This window comes from Hesperophylax consimilis, chromosome 2, assembly GCF_061612785.1.
Source record: "Hesperophylax consimilis isolate HC1 chromosome 2, BYU_Hcon_1.0, whole genome shotgun sequence".
Taxonomy (NCBI): domain Eukaryota; kingdom Metazoa; phylum Arthropoda; class Insecta; order Trichoptera; family Limnephilidae; genus Hesperophylax; species Hesperophylax consimilis.
The window spans coordinates 20285320-20306109 of NC_142837.1; the positions used below are offsets into that span (position 1 = coordinate 20285320).

Here is a 20790-nt window from a genome sequence, read left to right on the forward strand (position 1 = left end):
ATTTGATTTCCCTACGCAGTTCGAGTCCGTGGAAACCCACTATCTAACAAAGCATTAAGAACTATGTGTACGAGACAATATACCGTCCGTACAATGACTGTAGATACGAAGGTAGCTGGGTACACTTTTCAGCGTTTTCAGTCTTGGTAGATGTTGTAGAGGTTTTGTGGTAGAGTTTAAAGACACGATCAGAGAAGAATTTATTTCCAGATCTGAACTGACGAAAAGAATTCATTACTGGCAAAAACTGAATTTACTACTGAATAAAACACTTGAAAATATTTCTTGAGACTTTTGGAGACTTGGAGATGGTTCTTCAGGAGAGAAGATTCTCTTTCAGAGGTAGTTGTTGAACTGACTTTGTATGGAATTCGGTTTTCTATTTATAGAACGTTTTCAAATCGAACCCTCTCGGAGGCGTTCTATCCTCTTTCGTGAGGAGCAAAGTGGTTAGGTATTTTTCCTCTCTGCAATTATCTTGTTGAGAGGAAAGTTACATTTTAATATGATACCTTTAACCAAGTCAGTTCAGTCTACCAAAACCATCTCCCCCAGTCTTGTCTATTTATTGTTTAATAAATTATGTAAATTTTCGTATTGGGTTTTAAGTTAAATATCTTTGGTTTGAACATTTCCCAAAGACTAACAAACATATTTGGGTATGATTTTTTATATCATTATATTAGCATATAATTATTTCTTCGTGTTGATATTTATTCCGGGGTTGAATCTTCCATCATTTTCTTGTAAATTGAGCTTGATGTTATCACAATTAATTGTTTGGGGATCAATGGTGAAGGCACGAAATGAAAGGCGTGTCGTGAAGTTCACTGTGTTTATTGGTGAGTCAGTTGCCGTAACGAGAGTTAACGCTGGACAGAAAAATACACCGGATGCTGGCTGTGATGACAGGTCAAGCGCGGGTCAGTGAGTCGACGCCGGGCGCTGGTGACCGGGACTCGATGAAGGTCAGGCACTGGCGAAGAACGTAGGTCTTCAGGCACTCCAGTACTGACGATACGGCCGAAGGTGCGGCGGACCTTGTAGGCGGTTGAACGGGAACGGTGTGACCAGTGAGGATGCTGCATGTCCTCGTGATGGTCATGGTGGCGTGAAAGAAGCGCTGGTCAGAGAAACTGGAACCAGGGCGCTTGTAATCCGAGTAGCGCTGGCCATGGACGTGGCCGAGGCGCTATGATGGTGTCCCGATAGAGTCCATGATGGTACAGGCAAAGCCGGGAATATTGTCCTTTGCGCTTGTAAGATTAGCGCGGGTTAACACTTGTTGATCCTTGTAGACTGACGGCGGAATGATGACTGACTGACTGACTCGCTGCGTCGGGCTTATTTATACTACACGGCCGATGGCGACAGTAGGTAGTAAATTGCAATTAAATCGAGACCACTCGCTCGGACTGTGTGTTTCGGGAACCTTCGACATTGCGGCGATTATGCATAGGCCGTAGACTCGAACCTTCTGGCGAGCTCTCGTAGTATCCCAGACGGACTGCAGTATTATTGTCGTCGATAGACAGGTAGGTACTTGAAGTACGTAGGTTGTTTTGTTTACGATGCGATGCAGGTACATAATTCGGGAGTAGGTACTAAGTAGGTCGAACGGTTTATAATTAATTAATTAATGTAGATTTTTCTCGAAGCTACAGTTGCATTGAATTTCGTTATCAATGTTTGATAAGAATCCTAAAGAGATATGCCGTGCTGTGATTGGTCGAAAGTTCGGCGGCCATCATGGAATTTCTTCCGGGTGGTAGAGAGGGGGGTCCACGTAAATACTGAGTTGCTTCCTAGGCAGAGGTCACTTCGTAGGTTGGCGGCTCCGAGGGAGGTGGTTGATGGTTATTTTTATATGTGTTTCAGGTTTTGCTATTATATTGCTGTGTAATTATTTTGATTAATCACACATAATACATCATTTGATTGAGTTATTTTGATGTAAAGCTTTCCAAATGTGTCTGCGACACGGTATCAAGCGGTTTCGGGGTTCGAGTGTTCTTGTGATTTTTGTGTAAAAATGAATTCTCTTGAAATATTCTGGAGGTCTGGATTCGTATGATACACTATGTAAAAGAAGATATTGAGTTTACCCATTCAACGAAAAAAATATTAATTGTAGGGCTTTCGTCGAAACTATGTGAGAATGAAATTAAATTTTGTTTCCATCCTCAATCCACGCCTGGACCCCATTTCTGCCAAACGAGTAGGAGATGCAAATGCAACTCTCGTAGCGTGGTATTAGCACGGTGAGTAGCGTGCAACTGCAGTAAAACCCGTAGGCTATGCGTCATAACGTCGTGTGCAAACCCTAACAAAATCATGAACCTAAGAAGCCCGGAACGGAGCAATTCGCGAACAATTTGAAGCCGCGAGTTGAGGGGGGAGATGTTTCTACGAAAAATTTCAAAACGTACATAATTATATCGTATATATACGTATAGAGACGTATCTTCTCATCAAATACCCCAAAAAATCATCAACCGCTATAACTGCATTAATAACTCGTAAATAAAATAATAATAGTTTATTATGCACCATTTTGCGTACAAATCAGTTCAAAAGTTTATCATACAAAATCCAGGGCTTTTTAGGACCAAGACAAAATATTACGGGGGATACTCACGAGCGTGAGTATGCTACGCGCACAAAAATCTAGTAGCTTGTCAGTATACGAATACCGGAGCGGGAGGGTGATATTCAAGTGGTTGATAACATCACAATAATTAGGACTAAAATTTCGATCCAGTGCGCTTTACTCTAATATAACTTAACCTAGTCAACTATTCACTTAGAATAAATAATAATCTATTCAGGATTGCCCTTATTACATCAAATAACTCCCACAGTGTTGTTTTCATAGTACAATAAACAGTTTTTGTTTTTAATGAGTTTTTATTATTCACAATGAACATTTGTTAAGTATCAAATTTTTTTTAATAAAATTAGTGACCGGTTTTGACACGTCCGTGTCATTAACTAGCTACTTTAAAAACTAAAAATTGTTACATAGTGAATGCCAAAGAAATACAAAAAATTACAATAAACAGCTTTACATTGAGCTGTGTTTGTAATATTAAACAAAAGTTCGGAACGTAATAAATTGATATCCGATATTGTAAACAATGAAAATACAACATGTTCAAGATATGGAAAACGAAGGATACGAAAAAACTGAGTAATACCTATCAACCAACTACTTAACTCTGGTGCCTTACAACTTTTCAAAAATAGCTTAAGGGAATGTTTTTCTTATAATATTTTTGTTGTGTTGAAAATAAATGCTATCTGTTGAGATATTAAGGAAAAACCAAAGCGTGTCTGATTTCGGTAAGGGGAAGATCGATAACTGTCTGATGCAATTTGATGGAAGCACCCACCCCAAAATAAACTCCGCTGAAATGCTTGAAGTAAATATATCGGACCGGTTCAAGTATCCGGGATCAATAAAATCCTGAGTAAATCTGGCTTCCAAGAAACTTATATGGTTATATATGTATCTTATATGGGGACAACGGATTCTTCAAAATTATTCAATGATATCCCTGTACCAATTTCAAGTACGCCCAACAGTTGAATTTGGGAGCCACCTCTGGGCTGGAGCCCTACAATACTTGATAAACCTACTTGATTCTATGTAAAAGAGGACGGTCCTTCTGATTGAAAATCCCTTGTTAGCAGACCAATTGCCATCTCCATTCTGACGCAATGTAGGCATGCTGACTCTATTCTACAGGTATTTTGATGGAGCCGTCAGTACGTAAGTCCGCTCGTATGTGGAAGAAACTACGGGTATCAGTTTTTCTTTCTTCAAATAATCCAAGCGTCTTCAAGACTTGAATGAAAAAATTCCTTCCTACAGCCCCTACCTTAACAACTACAACGTATATGCCTTTGCCACCAGGGCACCAAAACATTTTCCAACCGAAAATTTTCTGATTTTACCTGTCATCACGCAAATTAAATATTAAATACACTGCTATAATCTTGCATAAGTTTTCACAATTTTGCATTGCCTTAGTGCACTGTAGGAATATTTTTTTAAGAACATGACCACTAATACTTTTGCTTCTTTAGAAAACCGTGGGAAGGACTTTGATCTCATCTGCATTTTCAAAATTATTAACAGTATGATTGACTACTACCTACTTTGTTGCAACTCATCCCTTTCAATATCCTTACCCGCAGACTAAGAATAATAATTTGTTTTTCCTCAATCAACACTCTAAAAATTATGGATACAATTCACCAATGTCCACAATAGCCAGACTTGTAAACTCAATTCAGGACCTCCAATTTTTTGTGTATTACTAAATAATTTGTGACAGTCATTACGCAAATAACATTTTGTGTTGATTTGGCTCAAGTCATGAACTCCATCAAAACCTTCATCCTGTCTTGAGTTGACATTATCTCTATTGTTTTTGTGCCCTATTTCTCCTTGTATTAACTTTGTGTAATATGAAATGTGTAAATTGGACTTGGTCCGTTAGTAAATAAAAAACTAAATAAATACTAAACTACTATTTTTAAGTTTGTTATAGTGAAGAAAGTTAGTGAAATGACAAAAAACTGCGCAACATAAATGCTATTTTATTATTATTATAAGTTTACAGTTACCATAAAGCATCTTGATATCTACACGATTTGACTTAATCAGTGTCTAAAATATGATTTTTCTTCGACGTTAACACGAGTTTGCTACACACGGATGTCACAAGAGAAGGAACACCTGAAAAGTTCACCCCCGGGAAAACACTAATTTGAATAATAATCATATGAGAAAATATTTTTTATATAAGTAATGCGCATTACTACACATGCACTTTTAATTAAAAATGCATCCAGACAAAATTATAACTATTATAGGATGATATACGATTGTCCCTAGACTCACGAAATTATAACTATTATTGGATGGTATACGATTGTCCCTAGACTCACGAAATTATAACTATTATTGGATGGTATACGATTGTCCCTAGACTCACGAAATTATAACTATTATTGGATGGTATACGATTGTCCCTAGACTCACGAAATTATAACTATTATTGGATGGTATACGATTGTCCCTAGACTCACGAAATTATAACTATTACTGAATGGTATACGATTGTCCCTAGACTCACGAAATTATAACTATTATTGGATGGTATACGATTGTCCCTAGACTCACGAAATTATAACTATTATTGGATTGTATACGATTGTCCCTAGACTCACAAAATTATAACTATTATTGGATGGTATACGATTGTCCCTGGACTCATGAAAACCTTTTTGAGGTTTTTTTTACAATTTTTGAGAATCAAAACAAATTGATTTTTAATTTCTCTCAATTCATTGCCAAATCCTATTATTACTTTACGGAGTGATAATCAAAATGATTCATTAAATAGCTTTCCAATCTTTCACTTAACCTTGCTCTCCTTTTTTGTTAATATAGCAACATATCCTTAAGCCCCTGCAAACCCTATTTCTTTAAGTAACTCTTTAAATTTTTAAGTTCCCAAAGAAATATGCCATTTTTAAAAATAGTATCTCGCAATTGTTATGCCGAAACGTTAATAATATGAAATTCTCTCGATAGAAAAAAACCGTAAACTTTTCTCCGGAAATTATTAAAAACACGTTTTATTCTGTAATTTAATATCTTAAAGGTATGAACAATGTATCTTTAATCTCAAGAGATTTTTTCCCTATTTCAAACGAGTTGTGTTTTATTAAATATTTTCGCCATTTCACTAGCGCGCTCCCTCTAAAATTCGTATTTACATATCTCCTTACTACGGGACCTTTAAAGAATACTATAGTCCTACAAATATCCTTCTGGCTTCAAAGAGAAACCTTCCTATCTATTATTATAATTTTTTTTTGTGTTTGTATTGTTTCAATGCAACATCATTTTATATATTTTTTTATACCAACGCTATTTTTTTTTGTTTCAATACTTTTAGCTTCATTTAGCATGCAACTGCTCTTTAGTAGAAACTACCAATAGAATTAATGTTTTCACATTTTCTATGGTTTTCGTATGTCAAATCTTATAGATAATCTAATACATGTCATTCGCTCTTCTAATCTCTTAAAATTACTAGTAATATCTGGTATTTTAATGTACCGAGTTAATAATTCACCCACGTCAATAATCTTAGATTACTGTAATCATATTCCATATGATCCAGAATGTACAACAAAAATCTGACGCAAACAACGTTAACCCTAAATAACTGGGGGGGTAAAACCGAATCTTGCGCAGTAAGCTTTCACGACATCCTTGCACGGAACGATGCTCCATTTGACCAGCCTGGTGTTTGGTCGGCTCTTTCCGCTCGGCCGTCAAAACTCTGTGCGGGGAAGGCCGATTCTTGTGTGACGTGACGATGAACGATGCTAATAGTATCGTCGCCGCCAAAAATTGGCGTTCTACTCTCTCCGTCTCTATTGTCGTTTCCTCTCCTATATGCTCAGCACTTTATTTGTGTATTTCGGAGTCGATTTAAAATCGAGAGCGTCGTTTTAAGCAGAGCGCCATTTTCTTCTTATATTGCTAGTGTTTATTCATTTTAAATAGTGACAGAGAAAATTTAAATTGTCAAATGCACTGAATCTATCTATCTATATAAATAAAAACATAAATTTTCTTTTGTTCAAAATCTTAAATCTCCGAAATTTCTTCACCGGTTGCTTCGAAATTTCGACACAACATTGCATTTAAATACGCGTGGGTTTTTATACACTTATATTATAAAGATGTCACCTGCGACATGTAAAAACATGTATTTTTTTTTGGAAGTAAAACCAACACGTGCTATTGTTTCTCTATCGTCACAAACAAGACTGAGCCACAGCAACGCGTAGCGGGGTAAAGCTAGTGTTAAAAATAAAAATAAATTTTGATGTTTCATATTTAGCAGGCGCCCCGTGACGGCTATTATATATTTTTGTTATGATGAAAAACATTCCAGTATTATGAATAACCTGAAAATGTTTCAAAATCTTCTACTACACTACCGTCACAATAAGCAAAAAATGTTACCAGACGCGATGCCAACTCAGACCGGTCAATGTGTAGGAATGACTTTTGAAGGTTATACTTATAAATTGAATTATTGACGCCATTGAACATTTTACAAGAATAGCCATCAAAATATTTAAACGATGGAAAAAAATGTCTGGCTGTTTTTATGGACCTAAAAAAAGCCTTTGACACAATAGATCATAAAATTCTTCTCACAAAACTTAAAAAAAATTGGCATATCTGGCACTCCACTAAATTTACTGATGACGTACTTGACAGGACAAACACAATAAGTACAAATAGGCCAACAAAAAAGCAATCCTCTTCCAATAAACTACGGCGTCCCCCAAGGAAGTGTCTTGGGACCAATCTTATTTCTCATCTACATAAATGAAATTACCAAACTTCCCTTCAATGGAAACATAATTAGTTTTGCCGATAATACTTTTATGTTACTCCACGAAAAGGACTGGATGGACCCTTATAAAGAGGCTGAATATGGACTAACTGCACTTCAAAATTAGCTTTGGATGAACTCTCTTACCCTCAATATAATTAAAACTAATTATCTAGCCTTTTCAATAAACTCAAAAGGTCAACCAGGTAAAGAATACACTCTTAAATTGCACGAGTGTCAAAACAATAAGTCACATTGCTCTTTCCCTATTATAACAAAGGCAAAAAGTATTAAGTATCTAGGAGTGGAAATAGACGAAAACCTTAGATGGGACATACACATAAATGGAATCACTAAAAAGCTTACGAGACTTGTGTATTTCTTCAAAAACCTAAGAAACATACTACCTAGGAAAGATATAAAGAAAGTATTTTATGCTTTATGTCATTCCCGTCTTGAGTACGGAATTCTAGTATGGGCATCTGATACAGCAAATAATATTAACCACTTAAATATTGCCCAGAAGAGCATTATAAAAACCATAAAACCACTAAAATTACCCATCAGAACCCCCTCAAAAGATATTTTTAAGTGTTTTGACATTCTAAATTTAAAACAAATATATGCCAAGAATATTTTAATACATCATTTTAAAAACAGAAAATCTCCTAATGAAACTCGGATACATGATACAAGAGCCTCAAAAAGGGATATACGAGATGTTCCAAAATTCAAGACAAGTTTTGGCAAAAGAAACCACATATATCTGGCAACCAAACTTTACAACATCCTTCCTCCAAGTTTGAAAAAGATAGAAAAGATAAATAAGCTTAAGGAAAAAATCAAAACATGGGTGAAAGAAATTAATGCAGACATACTAGAAAATGTATTAAAATCATCATAGAAATTAAATAACAGAAAATCAAAGCAATCTACCAGTCCACCTCAACACAGGACTACCTAGTGATGAGGACTAAGAACAAACAGATGAAATATTATAGATTATCATATATTGTAATTCTCATCAAACCTGTAATTAAATAGACACTAGTAAAAAATAAAAAACTAAAAATTATTTAATAATATCGATAATTATTTTCAAATAAGCAGCCTCCATGGTTCCATTGCTCCACGGCCCACGGTAATATCTTCTATTTCATATTCGATCTTTTCGTTTATTTCTAAACCAATTCTGACCGAATTTCACTATACATTTCTTTTCTAGTGCCCTTATGCCGTATTCCCCATTATTGAAAAATGAATTCCGTGCCGCGCAGTTTATTTTATTGACCTAACAGTAAAATCTCGCTGTTTTCTTATAACCTTTTAAATTTTTCTTTTCAGAAAATGGCAATTTATGAGCAACGGAAATGTTGTGGATACACAGAAACGCAAGCATACGTTTGTATTTTCGTATGTTAATCGAAACCCATTTTCTGAACGACGTTCACATTCCTCATAATATGGCTTTACTCTCATGTATTAAATAATAATATAAATTTTCTGAATCACGTGGTTTTGCAGTCATATATTATATGATAATATATATTTTCTGAACAACATTCATGTTCCTCATATGGTTTTCTGTCGTGTATTACTTAAAAACATCCATTTTCTAAACGACGTTCACGTTACTCATATGATTTTACTGTTATGTATCATACAATAATATCATTCATAAAAAAGCATAATTCGTTACGCTTTTTTTAAATCTTATAATGTTGTTTGAACGAGCTTCTTATTTTTATAGAATTGCTAGGATTTTAAGATAGCTATATAATAAAGAACGTATAACTTCTGAAAAGAAATCAAGTCCTAGTTTCAGAAAATCATCACGAGGTGATATTTTTTTCGTATGAATACTGCACAATTGTCGTTAGAGCTTCGAGCATCCCAAACTAGAAAATGCATGTTCTGAGACTTAAGGGAATATGGAAGGGAAGGAAATGGAGCGGTAAAAAGTTGGAAAGTACCTTCCTATTCAGATCTGATTACCAAATAAAACTAAAGTCAATTCACGCAACATTCCGACTGGTATCTTCCACTACAAAATGCGCCGCAAATACCTATATATATATATATATATATATATATATATATATATATATATATATAAATATATATTATTTTAACAATATTAAATGAAAAGAAATAAAAATAAAAAATTAATGCGCACTTCGTTATTTGAATCTGCAAACTCTGGAATCGAAATCGATGATCTTAACCGGTTAAGATCCCTGCCTCCGGAAATTTTTTTGGAAGCACAGGCTTCAGACTGGAATTCTGTCCTTGTTCTACTTATATTTCAAAAGTAGATGCTTTGAGGTATCAGCTTCATTGATCACTTTGGCGCCGATGCATAGTCGTGGGAAACATGCCAAACACGCTAAACACGCGTCCAACGAACCACCGATGGCATCTTTCACATGAGAACGGGTCGTTCCTAAGATATTAAGTCCAATAGCTCAGCTGTGAAATGATTTACCGACTTCTGTGTTTCCTTCCTCTTTCGACACTTTACGCCTTATTTTCCTCAAAAAGATCTTCCACAAAACATTCTCAAAGATGGTATAGGAACTAGGGAAATTATTATCATCAGAGCCTTCTGTAACGGAAGAATTGGGACTATTCTGCCACTCACGTTGAAAAATACTAACATCGTCAAATTAAATCATACATGAAAGCAGAGTTCTTTTTTCGTTAATCCTATGATATCACGATAAAATAATATGATTTATTCACTGAAGTCTCCCGAATTGAAATAAGTTTTTTGATAAGAATAGCAATATTCTACCAGTATCTTGGGACACTATCTTCAAGAATAAAATTGTGTTTGAATTCAATTTGGAATTTCATGTTGTAATTTTCAATTTTCCGCCAGGGCAGATTTTCGCTTTAGATATGAATCATGATCATATTTTATTATATTACGCTAATATAAATATTGTATGTATTTTCTGCCCTTTTCAAACGGAGAGCTTCCGAAAGAGCCTCTTGGAAGTACCTACGAAAAAGGGTTTTTTTATGATTCTGACGCCAAATCTTTGAATTTTTATTTAATTTATCGATGGCCTTGCGTACATGTGTGTTAAGTGCAGTTTTAAGTAAAAACAAACGTGTTTTGTAAAGCATTTATAGAGATTACATTCTTCGAAAAATTTTAAAACTTATTTCATCTAGAATCACATTAATTTGGTTTCTTTACATTGTAAAATAAACCTAAAGGATTCAAAGCCATCGTTATGGTATTTAAGATATAAGCTTTGAACCGGTTTATAAATTTGAAATTTCAGTTGAGATTTCAATAGAAGTAATTTTTAAGTACTGTTTTTCACCAAACAAATAAGGAAAGTTTGTTTTAAAAAATAATTAATTTATAGAGGTGCAATTAAGTTATTTAATATTCAGATACAAATTCTCACTTTCAAAAAAAACCTTTAGGTATCAACACTTAAGAAATATGTAAATTTTTAAATATAAATAAATTATTTAAAGAATTAAAACCAAGAAAAAATCAAATGTTTAAGTACCCCATATTTAAATAGATCAGATACCTATCCAACTATGAAGATCCATACGATGATAACGACAATTCTCACTCACGTGTAAAAAGGTTATGCACGTAAAAAAGAGGCGAATTATATTGTTTTTACGAAGTACGTGTATAGTTCTTCTTCTTTCTCAGATTCGTATTGAAAATTATTGCACAGGTACGTGTGTGAAGTATGTATACTATTGGTTAAGTACCTAAGTATCAACCTATTCTCATTTTTTTACATTCCCGCAAGAAATTGTCTTAAAAAATTAAAAATTTGTTGTCCATCCGGGTAAATTGCACATTAGACCGATTTAACCCTATATCAATACAATATTGACGAAATCAGTCATAATTGTATTGATTTAGGTTTTAAGATCGCGAAATTTGTGAGCACGGTCAGTATATGATTTCGACAGTCGGTAGACAAAAGCCGCTGTTTCCAGCATGGCCTCCAAGGTGTCAGATAAGCTGTCAATATGTACTTTTTTGTATTATCTCGTTCGTTGTGTAGAATTACTAATATATTAATGAATGTAGGTGAATAAAACTTAGAATTGAAAAATACCATATACCCGATCCATGGACTTAATTAATTCATCTAAGACGGGATCAATTGATTCAATTCCAACGTCGAGAAACTAAAGTTGTTGAAGACCTAATAAAGTGATTCACCTTTTTAAATGTCAAAAAGTAAATGCGGACTGTCAGTGTAAACTGCAGTGCGACTGCCAACGGTCTGACGTTTGGAAATGTCAATTCGATTCCGACTATCGATTTCACTGAGCTGGACCCTCAGAAATTTTAAAAGCAGCTTTTATTTGTGAACAGTGTAAGTACATCGTCTTCGTTAAAACTACCATTTAGAATCAAATCTTCCACTCCCCTAATCCGACAAGTACCGGGTAGCTGGGAATCGTGCGACTTTCATTTAACTTTTTTTCTGTTGCTCCGTAGGTAGGCTGGCTGAGAGCGGACGACCAGACCATCCTCGCCCTGCACACCAGGGTGGTGACGCACAACCCCAGGATATCAGTCTCCCAGGACGGTCCGAGCACCTGGCAGCTGAGGATCCGACAGCTGAGAGAGAGCGACCGCGGCTGCTATATGTGCCAGATCAACACTATCACGATGAAGAAGCAGCTGGGATGTATTGATGTTCACGGTGAGATTTTTTTTTAAATTACTGCATTTATTCTTCTTTAAAAAAAAAAAAGTCTTTTGGTGTACTGAAGTTATTTACGTGGAAATTATACTACAATAAACATTGTATCATTGGTAATATTTGCTTCCCATGACGTGCCATAATATATTTTAGTGCCATTCAAAGTATTAATTATTTATTTCACGCCAATTAAGGCTTTTAAATACATAAATATATAAAAATATTTACGAAATCGCACAAGAAAATAGTGCAGGAAACAACTATTTAAAAAAAATTGCAGGAAAGTAAATATAAGGTCAAAATATCACTGAAATTGATCTACACAACATGCAGGCACAAAACATAAAAAATCCAAAATAGTTTTTTCTGTTTCAGTTGACAAAATTATTATGTATTAGTCAAATTAAATACCTTTATTAAAATATTCCAGTACTTGATGAAAAAAACTTCAATAGGGTAAGCATATATTTTTAAACTGGTGTACTAAATATATCAACAACATCGTAGTATTTGTTTCCTAGCTGTTGAATCCGTCGCATAGGAGTGTGATATTGGGACGTTGATATAGAATTGCTACAATAATATGGTAGGTACTGTCTTGTAACCGACCTGCTTGGAGTATGAAAAGAGATTAAATATAATAAATCAGAGGCATTGAATTAATGATTTTATATAAACAGGTTTAATCAGAAATAATTCTACGATCAGATAATTTTATTAAATTTAATGAACAAAGTACGTTGTCGTAATTTAGGTTTTCTCTAGGAATGCCACTTTTAAAATTAACATATCTTAAAAATTTATATTGGATTCTTTCAATCGTATGTGAATGAACCTCATAATTTGGGGACCAAACCGTGGAATTGTATTCTAAATGACTCCTTACTAGTAACATGTATAATATTTTTACAGTATTGCCATTTTTGAAATCACAAGATACCCTTAAAATAAAATCCCAACATTTTCATAGCTTTATTGATTATTATTTCAATATGCTTGATAAAGTTAAGTTTCGTGTCAAACCAAATACCTAAGTCATTAATTTCCGAGACAGATACTAACGACATATTGTAAGTGGAATAATAAAAAATATTGGATTCTTTATTCGATGAAACCTCATAATTTGACATTTGCGTATGTTAAGTTGCAAGCGGTTATCACGACATAATAAATCTTGACAAGTTATTTGACAATATATGGCAATCGTTAAAGTTTCTGATTGCTTTTAATAATTTCAGGTCGTCTACAAACATAAGTAATTGAACATCATTGAAAATATACAATACATCATTAACAAATAATTAAAACAGGATTGGACCTTAGTGTGACCCCTGGGGAACACAACTCGTAGCAGTGAATTTGTATGAAAATGTACCATCAATTTAAACAGCCAGTAATCTGTTGGTCAAGTAACTATTAAACCACTTATATAGTGAACCACCTATACCGAATTTATGGAGTTTATTCAGCAATAACTCATGATTGACTTTATCGAACGCCTTGCTAAAATCGGTGTATATAGGGTCAACTTGACATTTACTAGACATGGAATCAGATATATAGTGTTGATAGGTTAATAAGTTAGTAAGGGTAGATTTTTCAGTAGTGAAACCATGTTGTTTTGGAGAAATGACGTGATTTAATCGTAAAATAATATTTTTAAGAAGATTTTTTTCAAAAACTTTAGGAATTGTTGATAAAAGGCACACCGGTCTGTAATTAATCACCTCGTGTTTATCGCCTTTTTTAAAAATAGGCATAGGAAAGCTGAATTTTCATTTAGTAGGAAAACATCCTGTTCGTAAAGACTGATTAAACAGCAAATATAAAGGATACGCCAGATTGGTAGCAAAATTATTCCAAAATACAGGAGGTATTTTATCTGATCCTTCACTTTTGCTTTGATCTAGTAATTTTAATTCAGTCAATAAATTATTATATTCTATGTGGATAAAAGATAAATTAACATTATGATCAGTAGTAAAATTTGATACTGTACTAGCAGAAACTGGTGTCTCACATTCATAAACGTTTTTAAAAAAATCAGCAAAAAGGTCAGCGATACTTTGAGTGTCTTTGGCCTTTTTACCTGCATATTCCAAGTTGGCGGGTATACCAGAGTTGTTATTTTTCATTGATTTTGCAAAGTCAAAAAATAAGTTTTGTTAAAAATACTTTTTATTATGATTTATTGAAGTTTAAACATTATTAATAAAAGAATTGTAGCACATTTGGATAAGATTTTACAATCTTTTCAAAGTAATTTTATCCAGCAAATAAAAAAAAATGATTCAATATTTTGATTAATATCGCCTTCTTTAAGAAATGACCAATCTTTCTTGTGGAGACGATCATTTATGTCCCGATAGTTCGCATTTTTAAAGTTATACGTAGGAGTTGAATTATATTAAGATATGTTGGCATTAGGAGGAATATAAACAGTTCCAATAATAGTTTTCTTGAAATCACCACTTTACAATAAGAACAATTGTTCCACATCAGTATTTTTGATTTTGAGTACTTTGAAAGTAATATTTTTGCGGACCGATATCAGGACACTACCTCCTCTTGTATTGGAGCTGGTATTCTGACTCCGGTCTGCTCGGTGGACATGGTGACTATGTGGTCCTAGCTCCGCTGAAAAGATTGATGATGTTAGCCAAACTTCAGTGAGTATGATGACATCGTTTGGGAAAGATGGAGCATTTACTCTGAACTCTTTTAGGTTTGTTCTGATGCCCCTGACGTTCTGGTAGTAGATGAGGCGTTTATATGGCTGGAGTTTTTTAGTTGAACGTTGACAATGTTAGGCGAGTTGTTAATATATTTTATGGTTCAATTATTTTCTCCCTTGTTTTTCCTGTTTTCTAACTCCTTCCATACATTTTGAATTTCTTGGCGCTGAACCCATGTTTGAATACAAGTTGAGCACTCAGGTACATTAAACATTATAATATTCTTAGAACGTAATTTTCTTTCCTCTATTTTCGCTAGTGTTTCGCGAATTCCAGGTAGATCTTGAATGGTTTTAGGTAGAGGTTGGACCTGAGGCGGCTTCTGTTGTGAGATGTTTGTATAGGCCTTCAGCTCTCCTTCCAGGAAGCCCACTTTCGCACCAACTACACTTATATTCCCCAAAGGTTTCGAAAGTTTAGGAGTTAATTTAGCCATTCTTTGGTAAATTTGTAAGTTGGATCCATAATGGTACTGTTCATAGAGTTTATTATATTACTTGCCATCGTAATAAAAAGGTAGGGATCACACGAATCCATAATTAGTAGATCGAAGCAGAAATATAATATAAGAAAAAGTTTAGCTGCCCTGATCACGTACTCGGGATAGAATGCGTAAATGTGAAGGTAATTTTACGGACACACACACACTAGAAGCAAGTGCAAACTGACGAATTAACAGTTCTGATGACAGATTTATAATTATTTTGTTTTTGATATATCTTTTAACTGCGAGATTGGAATCACCTAGAATTCTATCACTACACTAAAACTCGATTAGCACTTGTAATTGAGTACTTCCTATGCGCACAGGTATAAAATTACGTATTCTTATTTATGTTTTAAACTGGAGCAGAAACAAAACCGTGCACTGCTTACATGTAGTATTGTTGTATTGATTTTATTGTCACTTAAACAAATTATTTACTTCAATACTTCATTATTTATAATCAACAACATAAGTAATGGTCGGAAATTAACTGAATTTAGGAGAAAATAAGAAAATCTGTGGCATAAACACACACATGCAATGAGGAAAATAAATCAAATGAGACTCCGCTTAGGAAAAAAAAACAATGCTGAAAAGTCTTTGTTTAGAGCAATATTTTTTTTTGAGAAATACCAGAGAAAATTAAATTAGAAGATAATATAAACAAATAAAAATTTTAATTACGTTAAAGGATTTTTTTTCCAAATTAAAAGAAGAAAAAAATGTATGCATGTATGAGAAATGTAGTAGGACGTAGTAACAATAAAAATCATTCTGGATTTAAATAATTTGTGCCACGATCAATCAGAATTCATTTTTTTTGTGTCTTCTAATATGCATAATAATATGCTTATTTAAAATCAATTATAACAATAAAAACATAACACATTTGCCCTGATGATGGACACTGCCATTATAAGTTATTTATGATTAGATTTTTTAAACAATATAATTTTTAAATACGATTTTTTTTAAAAACCTAGCAATATTTTTAATGTTCGTAAAAGAATCTTCTCAAATTATGTTGCCACCAAGTCGATGGTTAGTGCAGGAACCTATTTCTTCATTATTATAAATTAAGTATTTAATCAACCACAACCACAAAACTTTATGCTTGCTCTTTAGAAACACGTTTTTTTGCATTGAAGAAAAGTGCTAATTTTACAATTGTTACATAAATACATATGAAGCCAAGGGTACTGATGTAAAAATAAATTATTTCAACAGATTGCAGATTTAATTGTCATCCATGAAGCTCTGTAAGTGGACCTATATTTGTTAGTATTTTATTGCACTCCCATATTACATTTGACACGTGGAATTTGTATTTAATATTTATACGATCATAACAGTTGTAAAAAACTCAGTTCTTAAGGAAATAACGATAAAAAACCAATAGATTATCAAAGCCGTCAATATATTATTGTGCTAATTTAACATGATAAGCCTAAATTTTTTATCCATTTTCCAAAGTACCTATTTCTTCTACAAGAACTTTTGTGACAGAATTAATTAATCGTATCTGTGACAACTTTTCCTGAAAAAGAGATTTTAAGGATAACCTTTTCTGCGCAATTGTTGTACTTTGTTATCATCCCCAAATATTTATGACACCGAGAAAACTGTATCTTAACACTATCCGCTATATGGAGAGGAATTATTCCACAGAGATGGCATCTCAAAGTTGCGTTTCAGCCATTAAAACTTCAGTTTGAGTATAGGTTAAAACAAAATCCATTAGGATAGACCAGTAATACACTCTTACAATATTTTTTTCACTTCAAATACATTGTATAATACTCATTGAATTATAACGACCAAATTGTACAAATTTAATTAAATAAACGAATAAAAGTGAAATGAATAAAAGTACATACTCATACGAGCAAAAGTTTTCAGCGCATTAATTGAGGTATAGTTTAGTAAGCACGGCAAGTCTAAAACCAACCAACTTATTTGACGGGTACTAACTAACCACCCAAAAAATGTGTGATTTTAAGGAAAATTACATTCGCTTATTATCTAAATAAGATATTTTGATTTCTTAACTCCAGTCAAAATAGTGTATTATCTGCTTTAGAAAGATTTTCATTTTTAAATTTATTTACAATTTTTTTTGGAATTAGGTTAGGATTTTTTTTTGTTTACTAGAGTATATGAGTATATTATGCAGGATAAACCCACAATATATTACTTTCGATTTATATCTTTAGTGTATAAAACGTTGACAACTATTTGGCAATACTAAAAAGTGTGCCATTGTAATAAAAAACTAGAACTCAATTTCAGGGAGGGTGTACTAAAATTTCTCAACATCACATTCATTCGATACCTTAATGTAAGACAACATCAATGTTTTAGCCATTTTCAGTGTTCTTTCCAAACCCTCCAACCTTGTAACATACCAACATCTTTAATAATTTTATTTTTTATTTCATATTGTTTAATTCATGCCTTGAAGGCTTTTATATAAAGACACTTCATTAAATGTAAGTTGTGCTAAGAAGATTGATTTTCAGTAAATTTTCAATAGATTCGCACTTTTGATTTTTCAATGTAACGTGAAATGAACCCTTAAAAAAGAGACATTTGAATGCTTTGATTCCTCTAGGCTTTGTACCCAAATTCCCAACAAAATGGCTGAATCGTATTTTTCCCCACGTTTTAAATTAGGCGCACCTTTTTGCGTTATTAGTCGAATTAGTTGTCAGATGGCGAAGGTCGTCAGATAAGCGGCCGATAGTCAGATAGTCAGATTGACGAAGGTAAGACAAGCCAATCTTACCTTTTTACCAACAAATGTTCAGTGATATCACCCAGATCGAAAGATTCACCGTTTCCCAATAATCCAAATACGAATACCACTTTTGGTTACATTGCTGTAGAGGATGATCTTTTTCGGTTTATTGAGAATAGGATTTTCGTTTAACAAATCGTGAAGCCTTTGTATTTTCGTAAGAATTTTTGAATCATTTTTTTACAACAGGAAACAAATTTAAACATTTTAGCTGGCTTGGAACTCACGAATAAATTAAAAAAGGTAGTGAGTAGTATTTAATGTTCTTCTACAAAAAAAAATTATTTTTTTTTAATTTGAAAAAAGTATAGGTTTATATGTTTATTAATTAGGGCAAGCTGTTCATCTTCTGATCAAATATTTGTGAAAAAATTAAATGAAAGTCGTTCATTCAACAACTTTTTACACATAAAGAAAGAATTAAATCTTAGTTGTAAGCCAATTATATTAATTCTATTATATATTTGTTTGTAAATTTCCATTGTGGTCATTTTTCATATGTATTTAAATCAGCCAAATATTATCATTATTATTATTATAAAAGAAGAAAATTACAATAACCAAATGATCAAATGTTACAATAGTACTCGTATTACGTTATATTTTGTATTGGAACTATATACATACTTCCGAAAAAGACTTCCGTGGCCCGTAAACCACACCATCACGAGTCCCATATTTATTGGAAACGAATATTTCAGTTAATTGAATCGTAGTAACATGTAACACAGAGTGCCACATCCTTACTTCTATCTTTGATGCATGTGATAAAATAGGCAATAAAAGTAAGCGGTGGGTTGTGCACAAAAATATGATAGGCTCTGCTTTATAGTGTGTTATCCTTATAGTTGTGGTCGTAAGCGCGTTAGTCTTAATAAAATTTTTAATTCTCATATAAATTTTGTAGGAGTTGGTTTTCGACAAAACATATCCTCGATGCAGTTTTTTTCCCAATGGAACACGACCTGCTCAGTGCTCATTGTCCCGACCTTGACAATGTGCTCCCGGAAGAAGGTAAAAAGATAAATTGGTTTTGAAGCGATAAACACAATGTTTTTTGTTACTTTTTTTACTACAAAGGACACACTGAAAATAAATATTCTGGTAAAAAAAATTAAGATTTATTTATAAGAGCACATGTATTTACTTTACTTCCTACTTTATCCTATATTGATAAATGTTTTTTTAAGACAAGTGAATATTTTCTTATAAAACTCACAAACATAAACTATTTAATATTTACTCTATTTTCTCTTACTTGAAAAAAATATCCTTTTCAAATATTTGTTTTGTAAAACTGGAAAAAAACTAATACCGATGTGGTAATTTATACACAAATTTTACATTTTATTTTTTATATTTCTGTTTTTAAATAGATACCTATATAGTTACCCATGTTCATACAATCCTTATCTTATGCATATTTATATAAAACATTTTTTTTTGCATAAATCAATCATATTCCTCTGATAATTCACCAAATATCTTTATTGTTCGGTACATCAACGACTTTCGATTATGGGTTAGGAGAATTATTGGATATTTTTTCCTGTGTGTGTTTGTGCTATATCTTTGATGGGCGGAAATAAGAGTATAACTGCAAAAGTGTAACTTTTCAGGAGAGCAAAAAAACATTATTATGAACCCAATTATTTTGCTACAGAACTCATATTTTGAGAAATGGGTTATTATTTACAGATTATTTAATCCATTTAAACACATTGGTGTTATTTATACAAATAATAAAGATATTCAACATATACTATTTGAACCAATGAAGATGGAACATAAATGTGTCCACTTATACTACTAGAACTAACTTATACTATTTGTACCACTCAATTAATGATATTAATTAGTCTACTTATATTACTGAGACCATCTTGGACTGTTTGTACCACTGAAAATATGACAGAAATGCGCATATTTATCTTATTAAAACCATTATTTAAAAAATATTTATTATTATTTTGTGAAAGAAAAGTACAAGTATATTTGCATTAAAAAATGTATTTTAGCACAGACATTACACAAAAGTATTGTATTATTGGAATTGTTCAATATCCGGCAATGAGTCTCGGACATCACCATCCTTAAGATTGATACACGGGATGAATTAATGGTAAAAGTGCCAAAATATCCTTCTTCTTTTCTTTTAATATTATCATTATAACACTTGCCTGGCTTAAGTGTAGGATTTCTATTTCCTCGTCTCAAAAAATTTACAGCCTTAAATTCAGTCTCTACATCTAATGTTTCCTTATAAAAGATTTCTCCGGGCTCTTGTGTATACCTGAACCATCTTATATTGTGCCATTTGTAAACCTCTCCTGCAGTATTTTTTTTTCTTAGAACTAATGCAGATCTTAGAAGTGAAGCGAAATCCACGAAGTTACTATGAATCAGTTCCTTGACTATAAATTTTGTCTTTCCTACAGACCGAACCAATTGGTACCGGTCACAAGGATGTGATATTGGAAGAGCATTCTTATTTTTTTTTTTCGATCAAACCATGATTGACATCACATCCCATATGATTATGGCCACTGACCATAAACTTGTGGTCAATAATCTCAATTGTTTTTTTTTCTTGCATTAATGTTAAAAACATTGAAGAAGCGTGAGAATTCCTATTCTG

The 20790-nt window shown here is 33.0% G+C and overlaps 1 protein-coding gene across 2 annotated transcripts in view; it reads left to right on the forward strand.

Moving 5' to 3' along the window:
* LOC149425786 (lachesin-like) overlaps nucleotides 1-20790 on the forward strand; it is a 204358-nt gene that overhangs the window by 146264 nt on the left and 37304 nt on the right. For both annotated transcript variants that reach the window (XM_089644858.1, XM_089644866.1), the window contains one exon: nucleotides 11926-12133. In XM_089644858.1, the coding sequence (XP_089500984.1) occupies nucleotides 11926-12133 (208 nt within the window). The remainder of the gene's footprint in view (nucleotides 1-11925; nucleotides 12134-20790) is intronic.